The sequence below is a fragment of the Ranitomeya imitator genome, chromosome 1 (assembly GCF_032444005.1).
Source record: "Ranitomeya imitator isolate aRanImi1 chromosome 1, aRanImi1.pri, whole genome shotgun sequence".
Classification (NCBI taxonomy): domain Eukaryota; kingdom Metazoa; phylum Chordata; class Amphibia; order Anura; family Dendrobatidae; genus Ranitomeya; species Ranitomeya imitator.
The window spans coordinates 419890087-419909603 of NC_091282.1; the positions used below are offsets into that span (position 1 = coordinate 419890087).

Below are 19517 nucleotides of genomic sequence, written 5' to 3' on the forward strand. Positions count from 1 at the left end.
CTCTGCAGTTACAGTCTAAAACGTTGCTGCATACTAAGTATGTAGAGGGATTTATTTGCAGCTGTGAAAGACAGGCATGGGCTGTCAGACACAGCCAGACTCCTCACAGAGATAGCAATCATGATTTATTATCATGCCTTTCTGTTTGCTGTATATACAACATCACTGTATACAGATTAGAATGCACTGACAGTGCTTCCACCTCCAGACCCAGTGGTCATGTGATTGCTCTGTTGCAGGTCCTGATCTGGATAAAATCAGACAATAATGAATGTACAGATTTGAGCAAAACCATTTGCAGGACCCTGGTCTAGCTGCCAGATCTGGCAGCCGGACTAGAGCACTTTGAACTTTCTACTACCTACCAGCATATTCTGCGGCTCTTCTAATTAGCAGTTCCTGTAATGTCATGATGTCACAGCTTGATGCACGTCATAACATCATGATGCAGGAGAAAATGGCCTGGTTGCCATGGAGTAATGATGTGGTCAATGGACCAGAGTCCAGTGATTCGATTTGCTCAACTCTTAATTTTTTCTCTGCCATTATGTTAGTTACCTTTTTTTTTTTAAGAAAGATTAAATAGATTCATCCATTCTCAACCAGTGTCCCAATAAGTTGTGATCCAATAGATCTGCAAATTTGTTTTTTACAGACACCCTAGTTAACTCATCAGTATTTTGCACCTGTGTTGCCGCCATCTTTACTACATGGGTTTGTTGCTTCTTGAGAGTGCATTAGTATGGGCGTCACTAATAGGGTGTAAGCCAGATACTGTGCATTACCGGTGTGTGACCATTTCTCTATACATGCCTCTTTTGTGCAATGTAATACTAAGCAATCATCCCCTCCATGGACTGGTAGGTTGTGAGTGGTTGTCTCATCAGTATTTTGCACCTCTGTTGCTGCCATCTTTACTACATGGGTTTGTTGCATCCTGAGAGTTCTGAGACCTGGGCAGGTAAATACTGCTGCCCCTTTTTTGGCTGCATTAATTCTTTAATTTTTGAAAGATTTTTAGTCCACTTTTTGTGTGTTTTGCTATTTCATTTAACCTTACAAAATTCCCTGCACCTGCAGACATTCCTGCAACTTCTGGAGTTCGATGATCGATACAGGTGCTATGGAGAGCACCTCAACCACTTCAGTACAGAGGAATAAGGATGTAGAAGCACATGTGGGATAGGTATCAAATAGAGGGAGTACTGTGGATCTGGACTGGAAATCCCTGGGACTGATAGGATCAGTGAGCATAAGGATAGCCCAGGTTGAAAGAAAGGAAAAACTGGAAGTGTACTGCATTATGGATACAGGAAACGGAAAGTTCTGTGCCCTATACTACGTATTTCAATTTGAAGCATACGGAATGTTAAGTAAATGTCTTTGTCATGAATTGAGTTGGGTGTACCCTGATTCATGTGAGCTGGCTCCTGAAACAGAAGACGTGAAGATGGCTGAGGCCTGTGGCCTGCATGTGAGCGTGATGCAACCCACACATGACAGCACACTGGGTCTGGGACACAAATTTCCTGTGGGGTGCTAGGGTGACATGGAGCAGCAGCTCGACCCTGGCTACCACCCTCTGGCACATTACACTAGCAAAAGTAATGATCTTACTCTGGGCATTTCTTGTAACATCTCCCATTATGTAGGTAGTCGCGTGCACACTTGAGACATTCATTGTTTTCAGTGCACATTTCACAATCTTCTGTGCACTTTTCACATCTCCTATCCATTGCATTGCTGAACGTTCCTGTAGGACATGAAGATATGCAATCTTCTTCATGAAGATATGTGCCTGTGTGAATAGGAAGGTATAACAAACAACAAAAAAAGACATAAGTGTTTTTAGTGAAAAGAAAAGAATCAGAAAATGTCATCCTGCTGCTTGATATTCCTTATCCTTCATACAATCATGGCCAAATGTGTTGTCACCCTTAAAATTGTGTGGAGAGATCATAAAATTGCTGTTGGGAGAAGTCACCCTTCAAATATGAGAGACCTGGAGCAGTTTGCAAAAGAAGAGTGGTCCAAACTTTTAGTTCAGAGTGGTAACAAGCTTGTTGATGGTTATAGGAAGCAATCGATTACAGTTATTTATTCCAAAGGGTGTGAAACCAAATATTAAGTTGAGGGTGACAACAATTTTGTTTGGCTAATTTTGAGGTTTAGTTTGAAATGTTGTCCAATTGGCCCTTTTCTCTGTTTTTTTGTGTTGTTGTAATAAACACAAAGGAAATAAATGTGTACAATAAAACTTGTGTAATTGCAATAATTTTCTGGAACAATTCATGGGTGCAAACACTTTCATCCACGACTGTATGTATGTATATATGTATCCATTTATCTGTAGGCTCAGAGCCCAAGAGTGGAATGAACAGTATGATAGGACCCATCAGAGAGATGTCACCTTGTCGTGGTTGATGGGCACACATGAATTGGCCAATTTATGCGCTAAGAACCTTCATTTTTTGTAAGTACATTTTACTGACTACTAACATACTGTAGTTTAAATTTAATGTTTCCAGTGTTTACATATATCTTGGCTCCTACGGAGTCCTGCTGTATTTCTTTTCTACATATAATGCAGTCATTGCAGCTGGCACCTGTTCACAGTTAAGAGGTGCTGGTCATGTTTTCCTTTATATCCATCTATCTAGTCTGAGGACGCTGCAATCTATATGTTTATAATGTTCAACATACTACCTTTCCATGGCAGCTATATTGTGTTAGTGAAAAGTTCAGCTGCTCTTGCTATACTGTATATCTAAATCTAGCAAACGTATACTAAGGACAGTAAAGACAATGCATCACCAGTGCCATTTGTACAAGGTGTTATACACCAGACTTGATCCAAGGCCCACTGGAGTAAAAAGCTCCAAAATCTTTAAGAGGCTGGCACCTTTTAATGAGTTTGATGCATCCTTCTATTCCCCGTGAGCCAGCGTCATAGAATATACTCTTGCCATGGACCGGAGTATAGAACATTTCTGATACAAGTTACTCCACTTTTGTGGCAGACTGCTGCAGACCACGTTCCTCCCCCTAAGCTTCATCCACTAATAAAAATTTTGCAAAGCTGACGTAAAAATGACAAAAGTTGCAAAAATTGGCTACTTTTCAATGACAGAGGGCTTGATGAATTTCCTCCAAATATTGTTTCTTTGTTCCTCTGTAAAAGTTTGGGATTTGCTAGATATTTGTAATTGTATAATAAAAGCATAAGATTCAAACTCTGATAGGAATTTTCAAGGACTAGAAAAACCTGCAAGCTTTTTCCAAAAACAATAGTATAAAAGTTTACCCCGTGCTCCACATAATGTATCAGAAAACCCACCCCTCTATATCACTGTTCCAATGATATCCCAAAAAACAATATCACATGGACATTTTTTTGGTCTATCCTGACCTCTGCAGTTTTCCCGTGACACCTGAGGAAAGTCGGATGCAGCTTTGTGGTTTTAATGCATTTTTGATTATTTTTTCATCATTCTTGGCGATCTAACCACTTTTTTCCTTGGGAACGCCAGTCACCTGCATCTTCTCACCTAATCACGCTCATCCGGAACGCTCCCTGGAGGATTATCCCACAACAACCAGGTTGGCTGCACCTCTTAGGTGTATATGGAGTTATGCACTAGAGGCCTTTTCTTTAATGGTCATATGGTCATATTTTTACTTACAGTGGGGCAAAAAAGTATTTAGTCAGTCAGCAATAGTGCAAGTTCCACCACTTAAAAAGATGAGAGGCGTCTGTAATTTACATCATAGGTAGACCTCAACTATTGGAGACAAACTGAGAAAAAAAAAATCCAGAAAATCACATTGTTTGTTTTTTTATCATTTTATTTGCATATTATGGTGGAAAATAAGTATTTGGTCAGAAACAAACAATCAAGATTTCTGGCTCTCACAGACCTGTAACTTCTTCTTTAAGAGTCTCCTCTTTCCTCCACTCATTACCTGTAGTAATGGCACCTGTTTAAACTTGTTATCAGTATAAAAAGACACCTGTGCACACCCTCAAACAGTCTGACTCCAAACTCCACTATGGTGAAGACCAAAGAGCTGTCAAAGGACACCAGAAACAAAATTGTAGCCCTGCACCAGGCTGGGAAGACTGAATCTGCAATAGCCAACCAGCTTGGAGTGAAGAAATCAACAGTGGGAGCAATAATTAGAAAATGGAAGACATACAAGACCACTGATAATCTCCCTCGATCTGGGGCTCCACACAAAATCCCACCCCGTGGGGTCAGAATGATCACAAGAACTGTGAGCAAAAATCCCAGAACCACGCGGGGGGACCTAGTGAATGAACTGCAGAGAGCTGGGACCAATGTAACAAGGCCTACCATAAGTAACACACTACGCCACCATGGACTCAGATCCTGCAGTGCCAGACGTGTCCCACTGCTTAAGCCAGTACATGTCCGGGCCCGTCTGAAGTTTGCTAGAGAGCATTTGGATGATCCAGAGGAGTTTTGGGAGAATGTCCTATGGTCTAATGAAACCAAACTGGAACTGTTTGGTAGAAACACAACTTGTCGTGTTTGGAGGAAAAAGAATACTGAGTTGCATCCATCAAACACCATACCTACTGTAAAGCATGGTGGTGGAAACCTCATGCTTTGGGGCTGTTTCTCTGCAAATGGGCCAGGACGACTGATCCGGGTATATGAAAGAATGAATGGGGCCATGTATCGTGAGATTTTGAGTGCACACCTCCTTCCATCAGCAAGGGCATTGAAGATGAAACGTGGCTGGGTCTTTCAACATGACAATGATCCAAAGCACACCGCCAGGGCAACGAAGGAGTGGCTTCGTAAGAAGCATTTCAAGGTCCTGGAGTGGCCTAGCCAGTCTCCAGATCTCAACCCTATAGAAAACCTTTGGAGGGAGTTGAAAGTCCGTGTTGCCAAGCGAAAAGCCAAAAACATCACTGCCCTAGAGGAGATCTGCATGGAGGAATGGGCCAACATACCAACATCAGCGTGTGGCAACCTTGTGAAGACTTACAGAAAACGTTTGACCTCTGTCATTGCCAACAAAGGATATATTACAAAGTATTGAGATGAAATTTTGTTTCTGACCAAATACTTATTTTCCACCATAATATGCAAATAAAATGTTAAAAAAACAGACAATGTGATTTTCTGGATTTTTTTTTCTCAGTTTGTCTCCAATAGTTGAGGTCTACCTATGATGTAAATTACAGACACCTCTCATCTTTTTAAGTGGTGGAACTTGCACTATTGCTGACTGACTAAATACTTTTTTGCCCCACTGTATTTACAATGCTCAGAAAAGTGCTATTCTCTCTTTTTTACCGTAAGGGAAAATCCAGTATATATCAGTGAGGCATCAAGAACATTTGTTTGAGGCACGCTGCCGGCTGGGTCGTTCTTACTGCTTGATCTCATCACCGTATTTAACCACCCTCTACCACCTCCGGATTACTTCACCACGACTGACGGACCTCTCTTTTGTGGACTGTGCGCGGGTGTACAGGTTAGTCTAGCAGTACTCTATATGCTGTAGCACTACTAACCCATATATGTTTTCTTGGGATATCACTGGAGCAGTGACATTAATGGGTTGATTACCTGATACATTATGTAGAATGCGAGGCACACACTGCGTCAGTGTAACCTATTGCACTATTGATATTACTTGTTGGGTGAGCAGATACACACTAATTGCTCGCTGCCACCTGGGAGAGTGAGGATTCCTATCACACACTCATACCCAGTATTTCTATTTTTACTAAAAGCACTGGTGTTTTTTATTTTAATTCAATTTTTACAAAAACAGCACCCCTCCTACGCATAGGTTGTATGTGGTATTACATCTCATTCCATTTGCTTAAAGTAATGCAATCCTGTACAACGCCTTTAAACTAAATTAGTTCTAATTCTGTTACTGGCAGCTGATATTAGGCTAAAACTGAATTCACCCTGAATTTACATGTATCCAATAAAGAACAATGGTGTCCTTTTGGCCTCAATATATTTATATACCTTTTTTTCAACTGTATGTAATTCAGTTGACTACTACGCTATTCCATATAAAACTGTACAATAACAAAAAGTTTATCACACGGGGTATACTTTGGGAGGTCTTTTTGTTAAAAGCAGTATGTGTAGAAACCCTAAAAATTATAAATATAAGAAAATCACTAGGAATTCTCTAAGATTCTGTAAGACCATACCTGGATGACACGAAGTGCAGGTAATAGATGATGTATTGCAGGTTTGACAACTGTCATCACAGCGCTCATAGACTCTATTAACTTCTGTAAAAAAATAATATATATATTAATAATGTATGTTTTATATACAATAATAGATATGGATCTCACTAAGGCTAGAGCCAAATGACTGTATTTGCTCTTATGCAACAGAATCGGGCCGATTCTTATGAAAGAGTTTGATCAAAGTGTGACCAATTTTCTGGAATGAGAAAAAGATGGGAAAAAAGTCTCCATCTTCTCCATTTTGTTAGTCTGTGAAAATAGGTCTGGTTTTTCCCACAGACCCATTGACTTGCATGACCAATTGTGATTCAAATATTGGATGCAAATTGTGCAACCTGCAATTTTTTTTCCTCAGACAGAATTTGTCTGAGGAAAACCTTGGAGATGTGCACAGCCCCATAGAATAAGATTGACTAGAGTGAAATCCAATGTTTTGTCAAATTGCACTTGGACCTAAAATATGGTCGGCTGCATGAGCCCTTATACAGAACGAGTAACGAGAAATCAAGCTAGCAAAGTTATCTACAGAGAAACAAATCACCAACAACATTAAAATAAATCCCAACATTTTTTATAAATACATTAATGCCAAAAAGAAAAAAAACAGATGGTATCGCTCCCTTAAAAGATGATAGTAACATCTGCCCACCACTGCCCCCTCTGAGTTCCCTAATCTCTGCCGAGGACTTTGCCATGCACTTCAAAAATAAGATAGACCTAACAAGGCAAGTCTTTGTTGACAAACCATCACAACTCCTTTGTATACCAGACCAATGCCCTAACCCGATAACATCCCTCTCCAAAATGACTGAAGAGGAGCTTGCTCATCTTCTCTCCAAATCACACCTCACCACTTGTGCACTTAACCCATCCCATCCCATCTCCTCCTCAACCTCACCACCACACTAATCCCATCTCTAACCCATGTCTTCAACTTATCACTAACTTCTGGTACCTTCCCCTCTGCTTTCAAACATGCCACAATTACACCTATCCTCAAAAAGCCATCCCTTGACCCAAGCGCTATGCCCAGCTATCACCCCATATCTTTGCTCCCATATGGTTCCAAACTCCTTGAGCAGCACGTCCATGCTGAACTTTCCTCTCACTTTGCATCTAACTCTCTCTTCGACAACCTACAATCTGGCTTCCGTCCCCACCATTCCACTGAGACTGCCTTGACCAAAATTACTAATGACCTACTTACAGCCAAAGCTAACAGACAATTTTCTATACTCCTCCTTCTAGATCTGTCCTCTACCTTCGACACAGTTGACCACTGCCTCCTACTACAGATCCTCTCTTCCTTTGGTGTCAAAGACTTTGCCCTATCTTGGATCTCCTCATACCTTACCAACTGCACATTTAGCGTTTCCTACTCCCATACTACCTCTTCATCTAGCCCCCTCTCTGTTGGTGTCCCTCAAGGCTCTGTCCTAGGACCATTAATCTTCTCAATCTATACATTTGGCCTGGGACAACTCATAAAGTCCTATGGCTTCCAGTACCATTTATATGCTGATAACACTCAGATCTACCTCTCTGGCCCAGATGTCACCTCTCTGCTCTCCACAATCCCAGAGTGTCTATCAGCCATATCCTCCTTCTTCTCCTCTCACTTCCTCAAGCTCAATGTGGATAAATCTGAACTAATTATCTTTCCTCCATCACGCATATCTTCCCTACCTGATCTATCTATCAAAATAAATGAAATTACACTTTCCCCTGTCCCCAAAATCCGCTGCCCCGGGGTAACCCTTGACTCTGCCCTGTCCTTCAAACCGCACATCCAAGCTCTCGCCACCTCCTGTCACCTCCAGCTCAAAAATATTTCCAGAATCCGTCTTTTCCTCAGCCCTCACTCTACCAAAATGCTTGTGCATGCCCTAATCATCTCCGATCTCGACTACTGCAACATCCTCCTCTGTGGCCTACCTTCTAACACTCTCGCACCCCTCCAGTCCATCCTTAACTCTGCTGCCCGACTAATTAATCTCTCTCCTCGCTGCACTCCTGCTTCCCCTCTTTGCAAATCCCTTCACTGGCTCCCAAATTCCCAGAGTATCCAGTTTAAACTACTAACACTGACCTACAAAGCCATCTGTATCCTTTCTCCTCCGTATATTTACAAACTAATCTTTCAATATCTTCCCTCACGTAATCTCCAGTCCTCCCAAGACCTCCTCCTCTCCTCCACGCTTATTTGCTCCTCACCCAATCGCCTCCAAGACTTCTCCCGGATATCCCCCATCCTCTGGAATTCTGTGCCCCAACAAGTCCGGTTACCCATCACAATTGGATCCTTCAAATAAACCTAAAAAAAACACCTCTTCAAGAAAGCTTACAACCTGAAATGACTACACGGCCACCTCAACACCATCGGAGCTACTGCAACCCCCGACCTACTATCTCCTTCCCCATAATCCTGTATAATGTAAGCCTGCAAGGGCAGGGTCCTCTTCCCTCTGTATCAGTCTGTCATTGTTAGTTTGTTTACTGTAAGTGATATTTGTATTTTGATGTAACCCCTTCTCATGTACAACACCATGGAATTCATGGTGCTATATAAATAATAATAATTATAATAACGGGCAGCACGGTGGCACAGTGGTTAGCACAGCAGCCTTGCAGCGCTGGAGTCCTGGGTTCTAATCCCACCCAGAACAACATCTGCAAAGAGTTTGTATGTTCTCTCCGTGTTTGCGTGGGTTTTCTCCAGGCACTCCGGTTTCCTCCCACATTCCCAAGACATACTGATAGGGAATTTACATTGTGAGCCCCATCGGGGACAGCGATGATAATGTGTGCAAACTGTAAAGCGCTGCGGAATATGTTAGCGCTATATAAAAATAAAGATTATTATTATTATTATTATTATAATAATAATAATAATTATAGCGGACAAAAAAAAGGCTGAGATATTAAACAGGCCGTTTTCATCCATGTTCATCCATGAACTCTCTGTTACAGGGATCATTCATCAAGGCAAAAATCAAAGTTCACAACCTGATATAACTACGGTAGTTTAGCACAAAAAGTACATCTACGTCTGAGCAATTTAAACATTGACAAATCCCCCGACCCAGATGGCATTCATCCACAGATACTGAGGGAATTGAGCTCAATAATTGACAGACCACTGTATCTCATATTCTTAGACTCTCTTGTAACAGGGGTGGTGCCACAGGATTGGAATGTGGCTGACATGGTACCAATATTTAAGAAAGATAAGAAGGTGGATCAAGGAAACTACTGTCTGGTAAGTCTGACATCAGTAGTGTGCAAATTTTTTTAGGGCATTATAAGAGATGGCCTGCAGAAATATATTGTAGATAATAATATAATAACTGACAACCAGCATGAATTCATGTAGAATAAGTCATGTCTAACTAACATGTTGGGTTTATATGAGGAGGTAAGTGGAGATACGGGTGTACGTAATGCAGCTGATGTGATTTATCTGGACTTAGCAAAGGCATTAGATACTGTACCACATAACGCCTTATACTAAAGCTACAAAGCAAGAACTGGGGGAAACTATATGCAGATGGGTAAGGAATTGGCTAAATGACCGGAAACAAAGAGTCGTTCTATGTGTACATACTCTAAATGGGAAACAGTCAGTAGTGGGGTACCGCAGGGATCTGTGCTAGGACCAATTCTTTTTAACCTCTTTATTAATGACCTTGTGGATGGGATTCAGAGTAAAATGTCAGTCTTTGCTGACGACACCAAACAATGTAGAATATTAAAATCTGACCTTGACATTACAATATTGCAAAACGATCTGAATAAGATGACTGAATGGGCAAACACATAGCAAATGAGATTTAATGTAGATAAATGTAAAGTAATGCACCTAGGACGGAGTAATCCTCTCGCTGCATATATATTAAACTAGATGGTGGCCAGATTCTAACGTATTGGGTATTCTAGAGTATGTATGTAGTTTATTCATGAAGTTTTCAGAATAATGCAATTTACACACAGGATTCGGCTGGCCACGACCAATTAGCGAAGCGTGGTTCAAATTCTGCGCCAATTCACGGGCGGACTGCGCCTGTCGCTGCTTGTTCGCGGCCGGGTGTGACCAATCAGTAAAGCCAGGGCCGGCTCCAGGTTTTTGAGGGCCCCGGGCAAAAGAGTCTCAGTGGGCCCCCCTCTTTAACACATACCACAATTCATGATGCACAGATACAGCAGAGAAATATAGCACAGCCAAGTAGCGTATAACACAGCCCACGTAGTATATAACACAGCCCATGTAGTATATAGCACAGCCACATAGTATATAGCACAGCCATGTAGTATATAACACAGCAACATAGTATATTACCCAGCCACATAGTATATAGCATAGCCCACATAGTAAATAGCACAGCCACGTAGTATATTGCCCAGCCACGTAGTATATTGCTCAGCCACGTAGTATACAGTTAGGGCCAGAAATATTTGGACAGTGACACAATTTTCGCGAGTTGGGCTCTGCATGCCACCACATTGGATTTGAAATGAAACCTCTACAACAGAATTCAAGTGCAGATTGTAACGTTTAATTTGAAGGGTTGAACAAAAATATCTGATAGAAAATGTAGGAATTGTACACATTTCTTTACAAACACTCCACATTTTAGGAGGTCAAAAGTAATTGGACAAATAAACATAACCCAAACAAAATATTTTTATTTTCAATATTTTGTTGCAAATCCTTTGGAGGCAATCACTGCCTTAAGTCTGGAACCCATGGACATCACCAAACGCTGGGTTTCCTCCTTCTTAATGCTTTGCCAGGCCTTTACAGCCGCAGCCTTCAGGTCTTGCTTGTTTGTGGGTCTTTCCGTCTTAAGTCTGGATTTGAGCAAGTGAAATGCATGCTCAATTGGGTTTAGATCTGGAGATTGACTTGGCCATTGCAGAATGTTCCACTTTTTGGCACTCATGAACCCCTGGGTAGCTTTGGCTGTATGCTTGGGGTCATTGTCCATCTGTACTATGAAGCGCCGTCCAATCAACTTTGCAGCATTTGGCTGAATCTGGGCTGAAAGTATATCCCGGTACACTTCAGAATTCATCCGGCTACTCTTGTCTGCTCTTATGTCATCAATAAACACAAGTGACCCAGTGCCATTGAAAGCCATGCATGCCCATGCCATCACGTTGCCTCCACCATGTTTTACAGAGGATGTGGTGTGCCTTGGATCATGTGCCATTCCCTTTCTTCTCCAAACTTTTTTCTTCCCATCATTCTGGTACAGGTTGATCTTTGTCTCATCTGTCCATAGAATACTTTTCCAGAACTGAGCTGGCTTCTTGAGGTGTTTTTCTGCAAATTTAACTCTGGCCTGTCTATTTTTGATATTGATGAATGGTTTGCATCTAGATGTGAACCCTTTGTATTTACTGTCATGGAGTCTTCTCTTTACTGTTGACTTAGAGACAGATACACCTACTTCACTGAGAGTGTTCTGGACTTCAGTTGATGTTGTGAACGGGTTCTTCTTCACCAAATTAAGTATGCGGCGATCATCCACCACTGTTGTCATCCATGGACGCCCAGGCCTTTTTGAGTTCCCAAGCTCACCAGTCAATTCCTTTTTTCTCAGAATGTACCCAACTGTTGATTTTGCTACTCCAAGCATGTCTGCTATCTCTCTGATGGATTTTTTCTTTTTTTTCAGCCTCAGGATGTTCTGCTTCACCTCAATTGAGAGTTCCTTTGACCGCATGTTGTCTGCTCACAGCAACAGCTTCCAAATGCAAAACCACACACCTGAAATCCACCCCTGACCTTTTAACTACTTAATTGATTACAGGTTAACGAGGGAGACGCCTTCAGAGTTAATTGCAGCCCTTAGAGTCCATTGTCCAATTACTTTTGGTCCCTTGAAAAAGAGGACGCTATGCATTACAGAGCTATGATTCCTAAACCCTTTCTCCGATTTGGATGTGGAAACTATCATATTGCAGCTGGGAGTGTGCACTTTCAGCCCATATTATATATATAATTGTATTTCTGAACATGTTTTTGTAAACAGCTAAAATAACAAAACTTGTGTCACTGTCCAAATATTTCTGGCCCTAACTGTATTACCCAGCCACGTAGTATATTGCTCAGCCACATAGTATATTGCCCAGCCACGTAGTATATTGCTCAGCCACGTAGTATATTGCTGAGCCACGTAATATATTGCACAGCCACGTAATATATTGCACAGCCACGTAGTATTTGGCACAGCCACGTAGTATATAGCACAGTCCATGCAGTATATAACACAGGCCACGTAGTATAGAGCACAGCGATGTAGTATATTGCCCAGCCACGTAATATATACCACAGCCACGTAGTATGTAGCACAGAGACGTAGTATATAATCAATGTCAAGCAGCAGCTGCAAAAGCAACCAAGATTTTAGGATGTATAAAAGCAGAGATAAAATTCTGCGAGTCCAATGTATTTTTATCCCTTTATAAATCACTGGTGAGGTCACATCTAGAATATGAGATCCAGTTTTGGGCTCCACATTTTTAATAGGATACTCAGAAGTTAGAATCAGTTCAAAGACGGGCAACTAGATTATTACAAGGGATTCGTCACATTACAGTGATGAATATGCGGCTCCACCTCCCATAGGGGTGGAGCCACATATTCATCACTGTAATAAGCGGCACCACGTGACCGCTCATACAGGAAGAGCTGCGACGCTGAGAGGATGGAAGCGCCGAGGGAGCTGGGTAAGTATTTTAATGCCAGCGGGCGGGCGCACAGGGGGTGGGAGGGGGGAGATTACCGGGAACTTTATTTTAACAACAAAAATTTAAAAAAAAAAATGATTTTTAATTCCTTCTTTCCAGCGAACGCTCCTGGGAAGAAGGAATGAATTCTGGATTCAGCACCCAAAGCAGGGGACAGCGCTTAACTCTAGCGCTGTCTCCTGCACTGTGCGTGTGGTACCCAGTCGGCACACGGACGGCACATGGCTGCCGCACGTGTGCCACACTGATGTGCCACGTAAGCACACGGACACACGGACACGGAAAACTCCGGTACCGATTTTTCCGGTACCAGAATTATCTGGACGTGTGGGACAGGCCTAAGTAAAACAGGTTACTGCATTTTTCAAAACTAGGCAGTGTAAAAAAACTGACCAAAAACTCATTGTGGGAGCATAGCCTTAGGGTATGCTCACACGTGTTTTTATGCAAATTCTCAGCTGCGTTTTACAGTATTAGCAAAGTCGATGAGATTTTAGAAATCTCAGGAACACACCTTGTTTTTTTTGTCCTCAGTATTTTGTGCTTTGCTTGTTTTTTGCAGAATGTAGCATGCCACTTATTTCGGTGAAAAAAATGCTTAAAAAAACGCAGAAAAAAGCATGTATCAGGTTTCGCTCATTTTTTTGAGCCAAAACCTTATGAGGTAGAATATGATTTTTTTAAAGTCACTAAACATACAGCATACACAAGAAACAAATGTAGCATGACAAAAACCCAGCAAAAATGAACATAACCTTAGCATTCCAGAATTTCTGCACCTATTTGTTATATTAGGTTACTTGTATTTTGTATTGCACATTTTGCCTCTTCTTTGTCATTATTTAACCAAAACAGGTTTGGTTTTGATACTTCCTGGCCTTTGACGTTGACAAATGAATAGTCATGTGTGGATTACATGCAGTTTCCGTGCCTTTCTGCCACAGAAACTCACTAAAAACTCGTGCATTTTTCACGTGTGGATTTTCCACATCTAAGGGCCCCTTTCCATTTGTGAGGAAAACGGACGAGTGCAATCCGATAAAAAATCGGATTGCACTCGGACCAATGTTAATCAATATGTGACACTCCATTTGCGAATTTTTTCCCAGCCGAAATCGGACTGAGAAAAATCTGTGTCGGCTGAGAAAAAAATCGCAGCATGCTGCGTATTGCTGAGATTCTCGGACGAGACTCGCCAATGCAAGTCAATGGGTGCGAGAAAAAAAACGCACAGCACTCGCACCATGCGAGTGCTGTCCGATTTTTATGCACCCGTGTCCTTAGAAAAGCCGGCAATTCAGCGCAGAGTACAGTAAAATCACACTGACAGGTTAGATGAGAGTAGATATATACACATAGAATAGGTATATATACATATATATATGTCAGGGAGACACCTATATATATATATTTATATTTAATGCAGCGTGAGATAGCTTTAAAGCTGGTAATTCAATTACCGGCTTTTGCTTTCTCCTTCACAAACCCGACATGATATGAGACCTGGTTTACATACAGTAAACCATCTCATATCACCATTTTTTTTGCATATTCTACACTACTAATGTTAGTAGTGTGTATATGCAAAATTTGGGCGTTCTAGCTATTATATTTAAGGGTTAAATGGCGGAAAAAATTGGCGTGGGCTCCCGCACAATTTTCTCCGCCAGAGTAGTAAAGCCAGTGACTGAGGGCAGATATTAATAGCCTGGAGAGGGTCCATGGTTATTGGCCCCCCCCTGGCTAAAAATATCTGCCCCCAGCCACCCCAGAAAAGGCACATCTGGAAGATGCGCCTATTCTGGCACTTGGCCACTCTCTTCCCATTCCCGTGTAGCGGTGGGATATGGGGTAATGAAGGGTTAATGGCACCTTGCAATTGTAAGGTGACATTAAGCCTAATTAATAATGGAGAGGCGTCAATTATGACACCTATCCATTATTAATCCAATTGAATGAAAGGGTTAAATAAAACACAAACACATTATTTAAAATTATTTTAATGAAATAAAAACAATGGTTGTTGGAGTATTTTATTCTATGCCCAATCCAATCACTGAAGACCCTCGTTCTGTGAAAGAAAAAACATAATAAACCAACAATATACTTACCCTCCGCAGATCTGTAACGTCCAACGATGTAAATCCTTCTGAAGGGGTTAAAACATTTTGCAGCAAGGAGGTTTGCTAATGCAGGCTGCTCCTCGCTGCAAAACCCCTGGGAATGAGTCTAAATATAGATCAATGAGCTATATTTAGCTTCATTTGCGGTGAGGCGCCCTCTGCTGGCTGTTTATAGATCGTGGGAACTTGCCTAGAAAGCCTGGGAGCTTTCTAGGAAATTTCCCACGATCTATGAACAGCCAGCAGAGGGCGCCTCACCGCAAATGAAGCTAAATATAGCTCATTGATCTATATTTAGACTCATTCCCAGGGGTTTTGCAGCGAGGAGTAGCATTGCGTTAGCAAAGCTCCTGGCTGCAAAATGTTTTAACCCCTTCAGAAGGATTTACATCGTTGGACTTTACAGATCTGTGGAAGGTAAGTATATTGTTGGTTTATTATTTTTTTTTTGTCACAGAACGAGGGTCTTCACTGAGTGGATTTGGCGTTAAATAAAAAATTACAACAACCTTTGTTTTTATTTCATTAAAATAATTTTTAATAATGTGTGTGTGTTTTTTTTTAACCCTTTCTTTCAATTGGATTAATAATGGATAGGTGTCATAATTGACGCCTCTCCATTATTAATTAGGCTTAATGTCACCTTACAATTGCAAGGTGCCATTAACCCTTCATTACCCCATATCCCACCGCTACACGGGAATGGGAAGAGAGTGGCCAAGTGCCAGAATAGGCGCATCTTCCAGATGTGCCTTTTCTGGGGTGGCTGGGGGCAGGTGTTTTTAGCCAGGGGGGGGCCAATAACCGTGGACCCTCTCCAGGCTATTAATGTCTGCCCTCAGTCACTGGCTTTACTACTCTGGCGGATAAAATTGTGCGGGAGCCCACGCCAATTTTTTCCGCCATTTAACCCTTAAATATAATAGCTAGAAAGCCCAAATTTTGCATATACACACTACTAACATTAGTAGTGTGGAATATGCAAAAAGAATGGTGATATGAGATGGTTTACTGTATGTAAACCAGGTCTCATATCATGTCGGGTTTGTGAAGGAGAAAGCAAAAGCCGGTAATTGAATTACCAGCTTTAAAGCTATCTAGCGCTGCATTAAATATAAATATATATATATAGGTGTCTCCCTGACATATATATATGTATATATACCTATTCTATGTGTATATATCTACTCTAATCTAACCTGTCACTGTGATTTTACTGTACTCTGCGCTGAATTACCGGCTTTTCAAAGGAGACCCGTGCGTAAAAATCGGACAGCAATACGGATGTCATACGGATGTTGCGATAAAAAAATCGCATGACACTCGCATGACACTCGCATGGCACTCGCATGGCACTCGCAGACGTTACATCAGTTTTTTCGGTCCGTAAATCGGACCGTTTTTTTCTCACACAAGTGGAAAGGGGCCCTTATGCAAGCAAAACTCAGCGTACTCACAAGGAAAAATTGCCATGTTACTTTTTTATGTGCTGATTTTTTCGTAGCGGAAAAGCATCAAAAACAAACATTTTCCGCTCATGACTGACCATAGCAATTCCTTTTTTTTCAAAGCCAAATACCAAGAAACATAGAAAACAAATCAGCTTTGTTTAATACATGACATAAAGACAAAAAAGGCAGCATCAAAAATATGACAAAAACGCATGTAAAAAAAAGTACTCAAAAACGCAACAAAAAACACAATTAACCTAATTTACTTAATGAGTGCAGAAATTTGGCAACATCAAAAACTCAGCAAATAATCCTCATGGGAACATAGCCTAATGCTCCTCTCCCTACAATTAGGGGTGAATCCAATCCTGTGACTGTGGACTGCTACACCTCATTCATTTCATAGACTACAATGGCTAATTAGTAACTAAATTAAGTTTTTATGCAGTTTTGAATTTCACTTTCATAAGTCATTTCAGCACTTAATTAATAAGCCATCTCTTTATATCAATGAACTGATTGTTGCTGAAAGATCATCATTTAATATTTTCTTGTTTTATTTGGACCGTGCGCAAACACAAGAAATAGAAACATCAAAAGCACAAAAACTGTCAGTGCAACTACTTGTCGGGACACTAGATGGCAGCACAAGATCATATAAAATAAAAGATACGGAATCGATAATCTTGTGTATTTGGCTTCCGGTTTTTAATGCTGATATCAGAAATCTAATTTGTTTCATTATGAAGATTTATGAATATGCAAGAAAAAATAAAATGAAAATAATTAATGGCATTGAATCCTTGAGCCTGAAATTGATGATAATATTAAGTGGAACGTAGCTAAGGCATATAATAGAATAAGCCATGTCTATATCCTCAGGATCAAAATGGGATTAGCTGTGGAGGATATCCACTATATAAAACATAACCTTTAATCAATGTAATTAAAATACTCGGATCCTAACAAACAAATATACAAACACTAAACAACGTGCTCAGGTGCAACAGTGCTCAAGATAAAAAATTGGAACGGTCTTACCAATCAGACGAACATATAGAAGAAATCAATCAAAGTCCGTAAGGGAGGTGGTTCCAAAAATAGTATTCGGGCCGAAGGGTAGGGAAATAATATGGCACCACTGTCTTCCCTGTAAACCCTCCAAAGAGCTCCTGTCCTGACAAGGACAGGCCCCAAGTAGGTCCTGCTATGGACACCCACCAACCAAAAAATGACAAAAAATGTCTCTTTTCTCCCAACGCGTTTCAACTCCGATGGGGGAGAATCATCAGGGGAGTTGTATAAATTGCAAGTAGCGACCAATGGGTCTATTTAGTAGTCCAGAAAAATTCAGTCCATATAGGTACATGTAAGTCCGTGCAGATATGGGTCCTGCAGTGGCAGGGAATCCCAACACAAAGTCCACAGATATCGACTGTGTCCGCAACTTAGAGTAGGTCCCTGCATACTGATCAAAGTACCCTCTTTTTATAACCCCCTGCTTGTCAGCTGTATAGAATAGTCCCCCAATTAAGGGGCTGGCGCTACATACCGGGTCCTAGGTTGCGTCCATTGCATCGCCGGGCAGGGGAATAGTTTCGGCCCCTGAGATGCTCGTTACCGGAAGTTTTGACGCCATATTGAAGGCGTCACTTCTGCCCACCATATTATTGGAGCCCAGCGTTCTCACTGATTGGAGGAAAAACCTCCGTATAATATCCATACTGGTTACTATTGTTACCGGTGGTGGCCCTAGATACCGGATATGGATGTAATAATGCCTAGATACCGCCATATATAGATAGATAGAGACATGCGCCATTTTGTGTGTGTTTATTGTATAGATGGCAAGAACCTGTGGTGTGTAGCCATTATACGTGCGTCAATGTAACCCATAATCGGAGTATCCCCAGATTGTCATTTTGTCCATCATGTTGTCCAGACTCCGCGCGCCCAAAACCCCACTGAGTACCAGTGTGGATATATGTTTTCCACCCACAATTGCACCGGGCCTAATTCAAATAAAAGTGGGGCATTTGCGCAATTGATAAATACATACTAGACAGTGAGGACATCCTGTGTATAGCAGCGCCATTTATATATATAACAACCATTCATAGTAAAAGCCCCCTTATGTACACCCCAAAATAATGGAAAACGGGGAGGGGGGGGGAAGAGGGAAGAAAAATACCCTCTGCAGATATAATTGCCAGATATAGCCCGAATGTGTGCGTCAATAAATCCGCTGCACCCAGGATCTCTGGGCAGACTAATCAGTCATTATCAGACTTATGATGGTCATCGGTAGAGAAAGGGGGACAGACAAACATAGAGGGGTCAGTTTGCAGGGCACACCAAGTAACATAAAAGTTAGGTCCTAAAAGAAAAGACCATTTCAGGGCTTAGATGGGAAGGAAAATCCCTGCTGGGATCCCCATTACATATGGCCACTGAGAGTCATCATAGAAAGGAACAGTGGTTCCATTACTATATAATTGTGGCACCCCTAGGGGTATTTGCCACAAAAATAGTTACTGACACTAAATACAAGTACTAAGATAGCAAAACTGCACTACCACCTCCGGCCAGAAGGGGGAGCTCCAGAGACTCCCCTTGATCCATTCTGGTCTGAGAGAAGAAATGGCAGTTGGGCTAAGGAGCTGAAAGTGAGAGGTCATACAGCTGAATTTCTAACAGCCCTGTGACTGTTTCCAGGCCTAAATCACTGGCCTGAGGAGAAGAGGGACAGAGAAAAAGGACATATGGATATTATACGGAGGTTTTTCCTCCAATCAGTGAGAACGCTGGGCTCCAATAATATGGTGGGTGGAAGTGACGCCTTCAATATGGCGTTGAAACTTCTGGTAATGAGCGTCTCAGCGGCCGGAACTATTCCACCGCCCGGCGATGCAATGGACGCAACCTAGGACCCGG

General features: G+C 41.6%; 1 protein-coding gene across 1 annotated transcript in view; it reads right to left on the minus strand.

The window, feature by feature from the left end:
* PCSK5 (proprotein convertase subtilisin/kexin type 5) overlaps window positions 1–19517 on the minus strand; it is a 748165-nt gene that overhangs the window by 58910 nt on the left and 669738 nt on the right. Inside the window, exons 28-29 of the mRNA XM_069763164.1 lie at window positions 6212–6295; window positions 1618–1798 (exon numbers count right to left, since the gene is read on the minus strand). Coding sequence (XP_069619265.1) covers window positions 1618–1798; window positions 6212–6295 — 265 coding nt within the window. The remainder of the gene's footprint in view (window positions 1–1617; window positions 1799–6211; window positions 6296–19517) is intronic.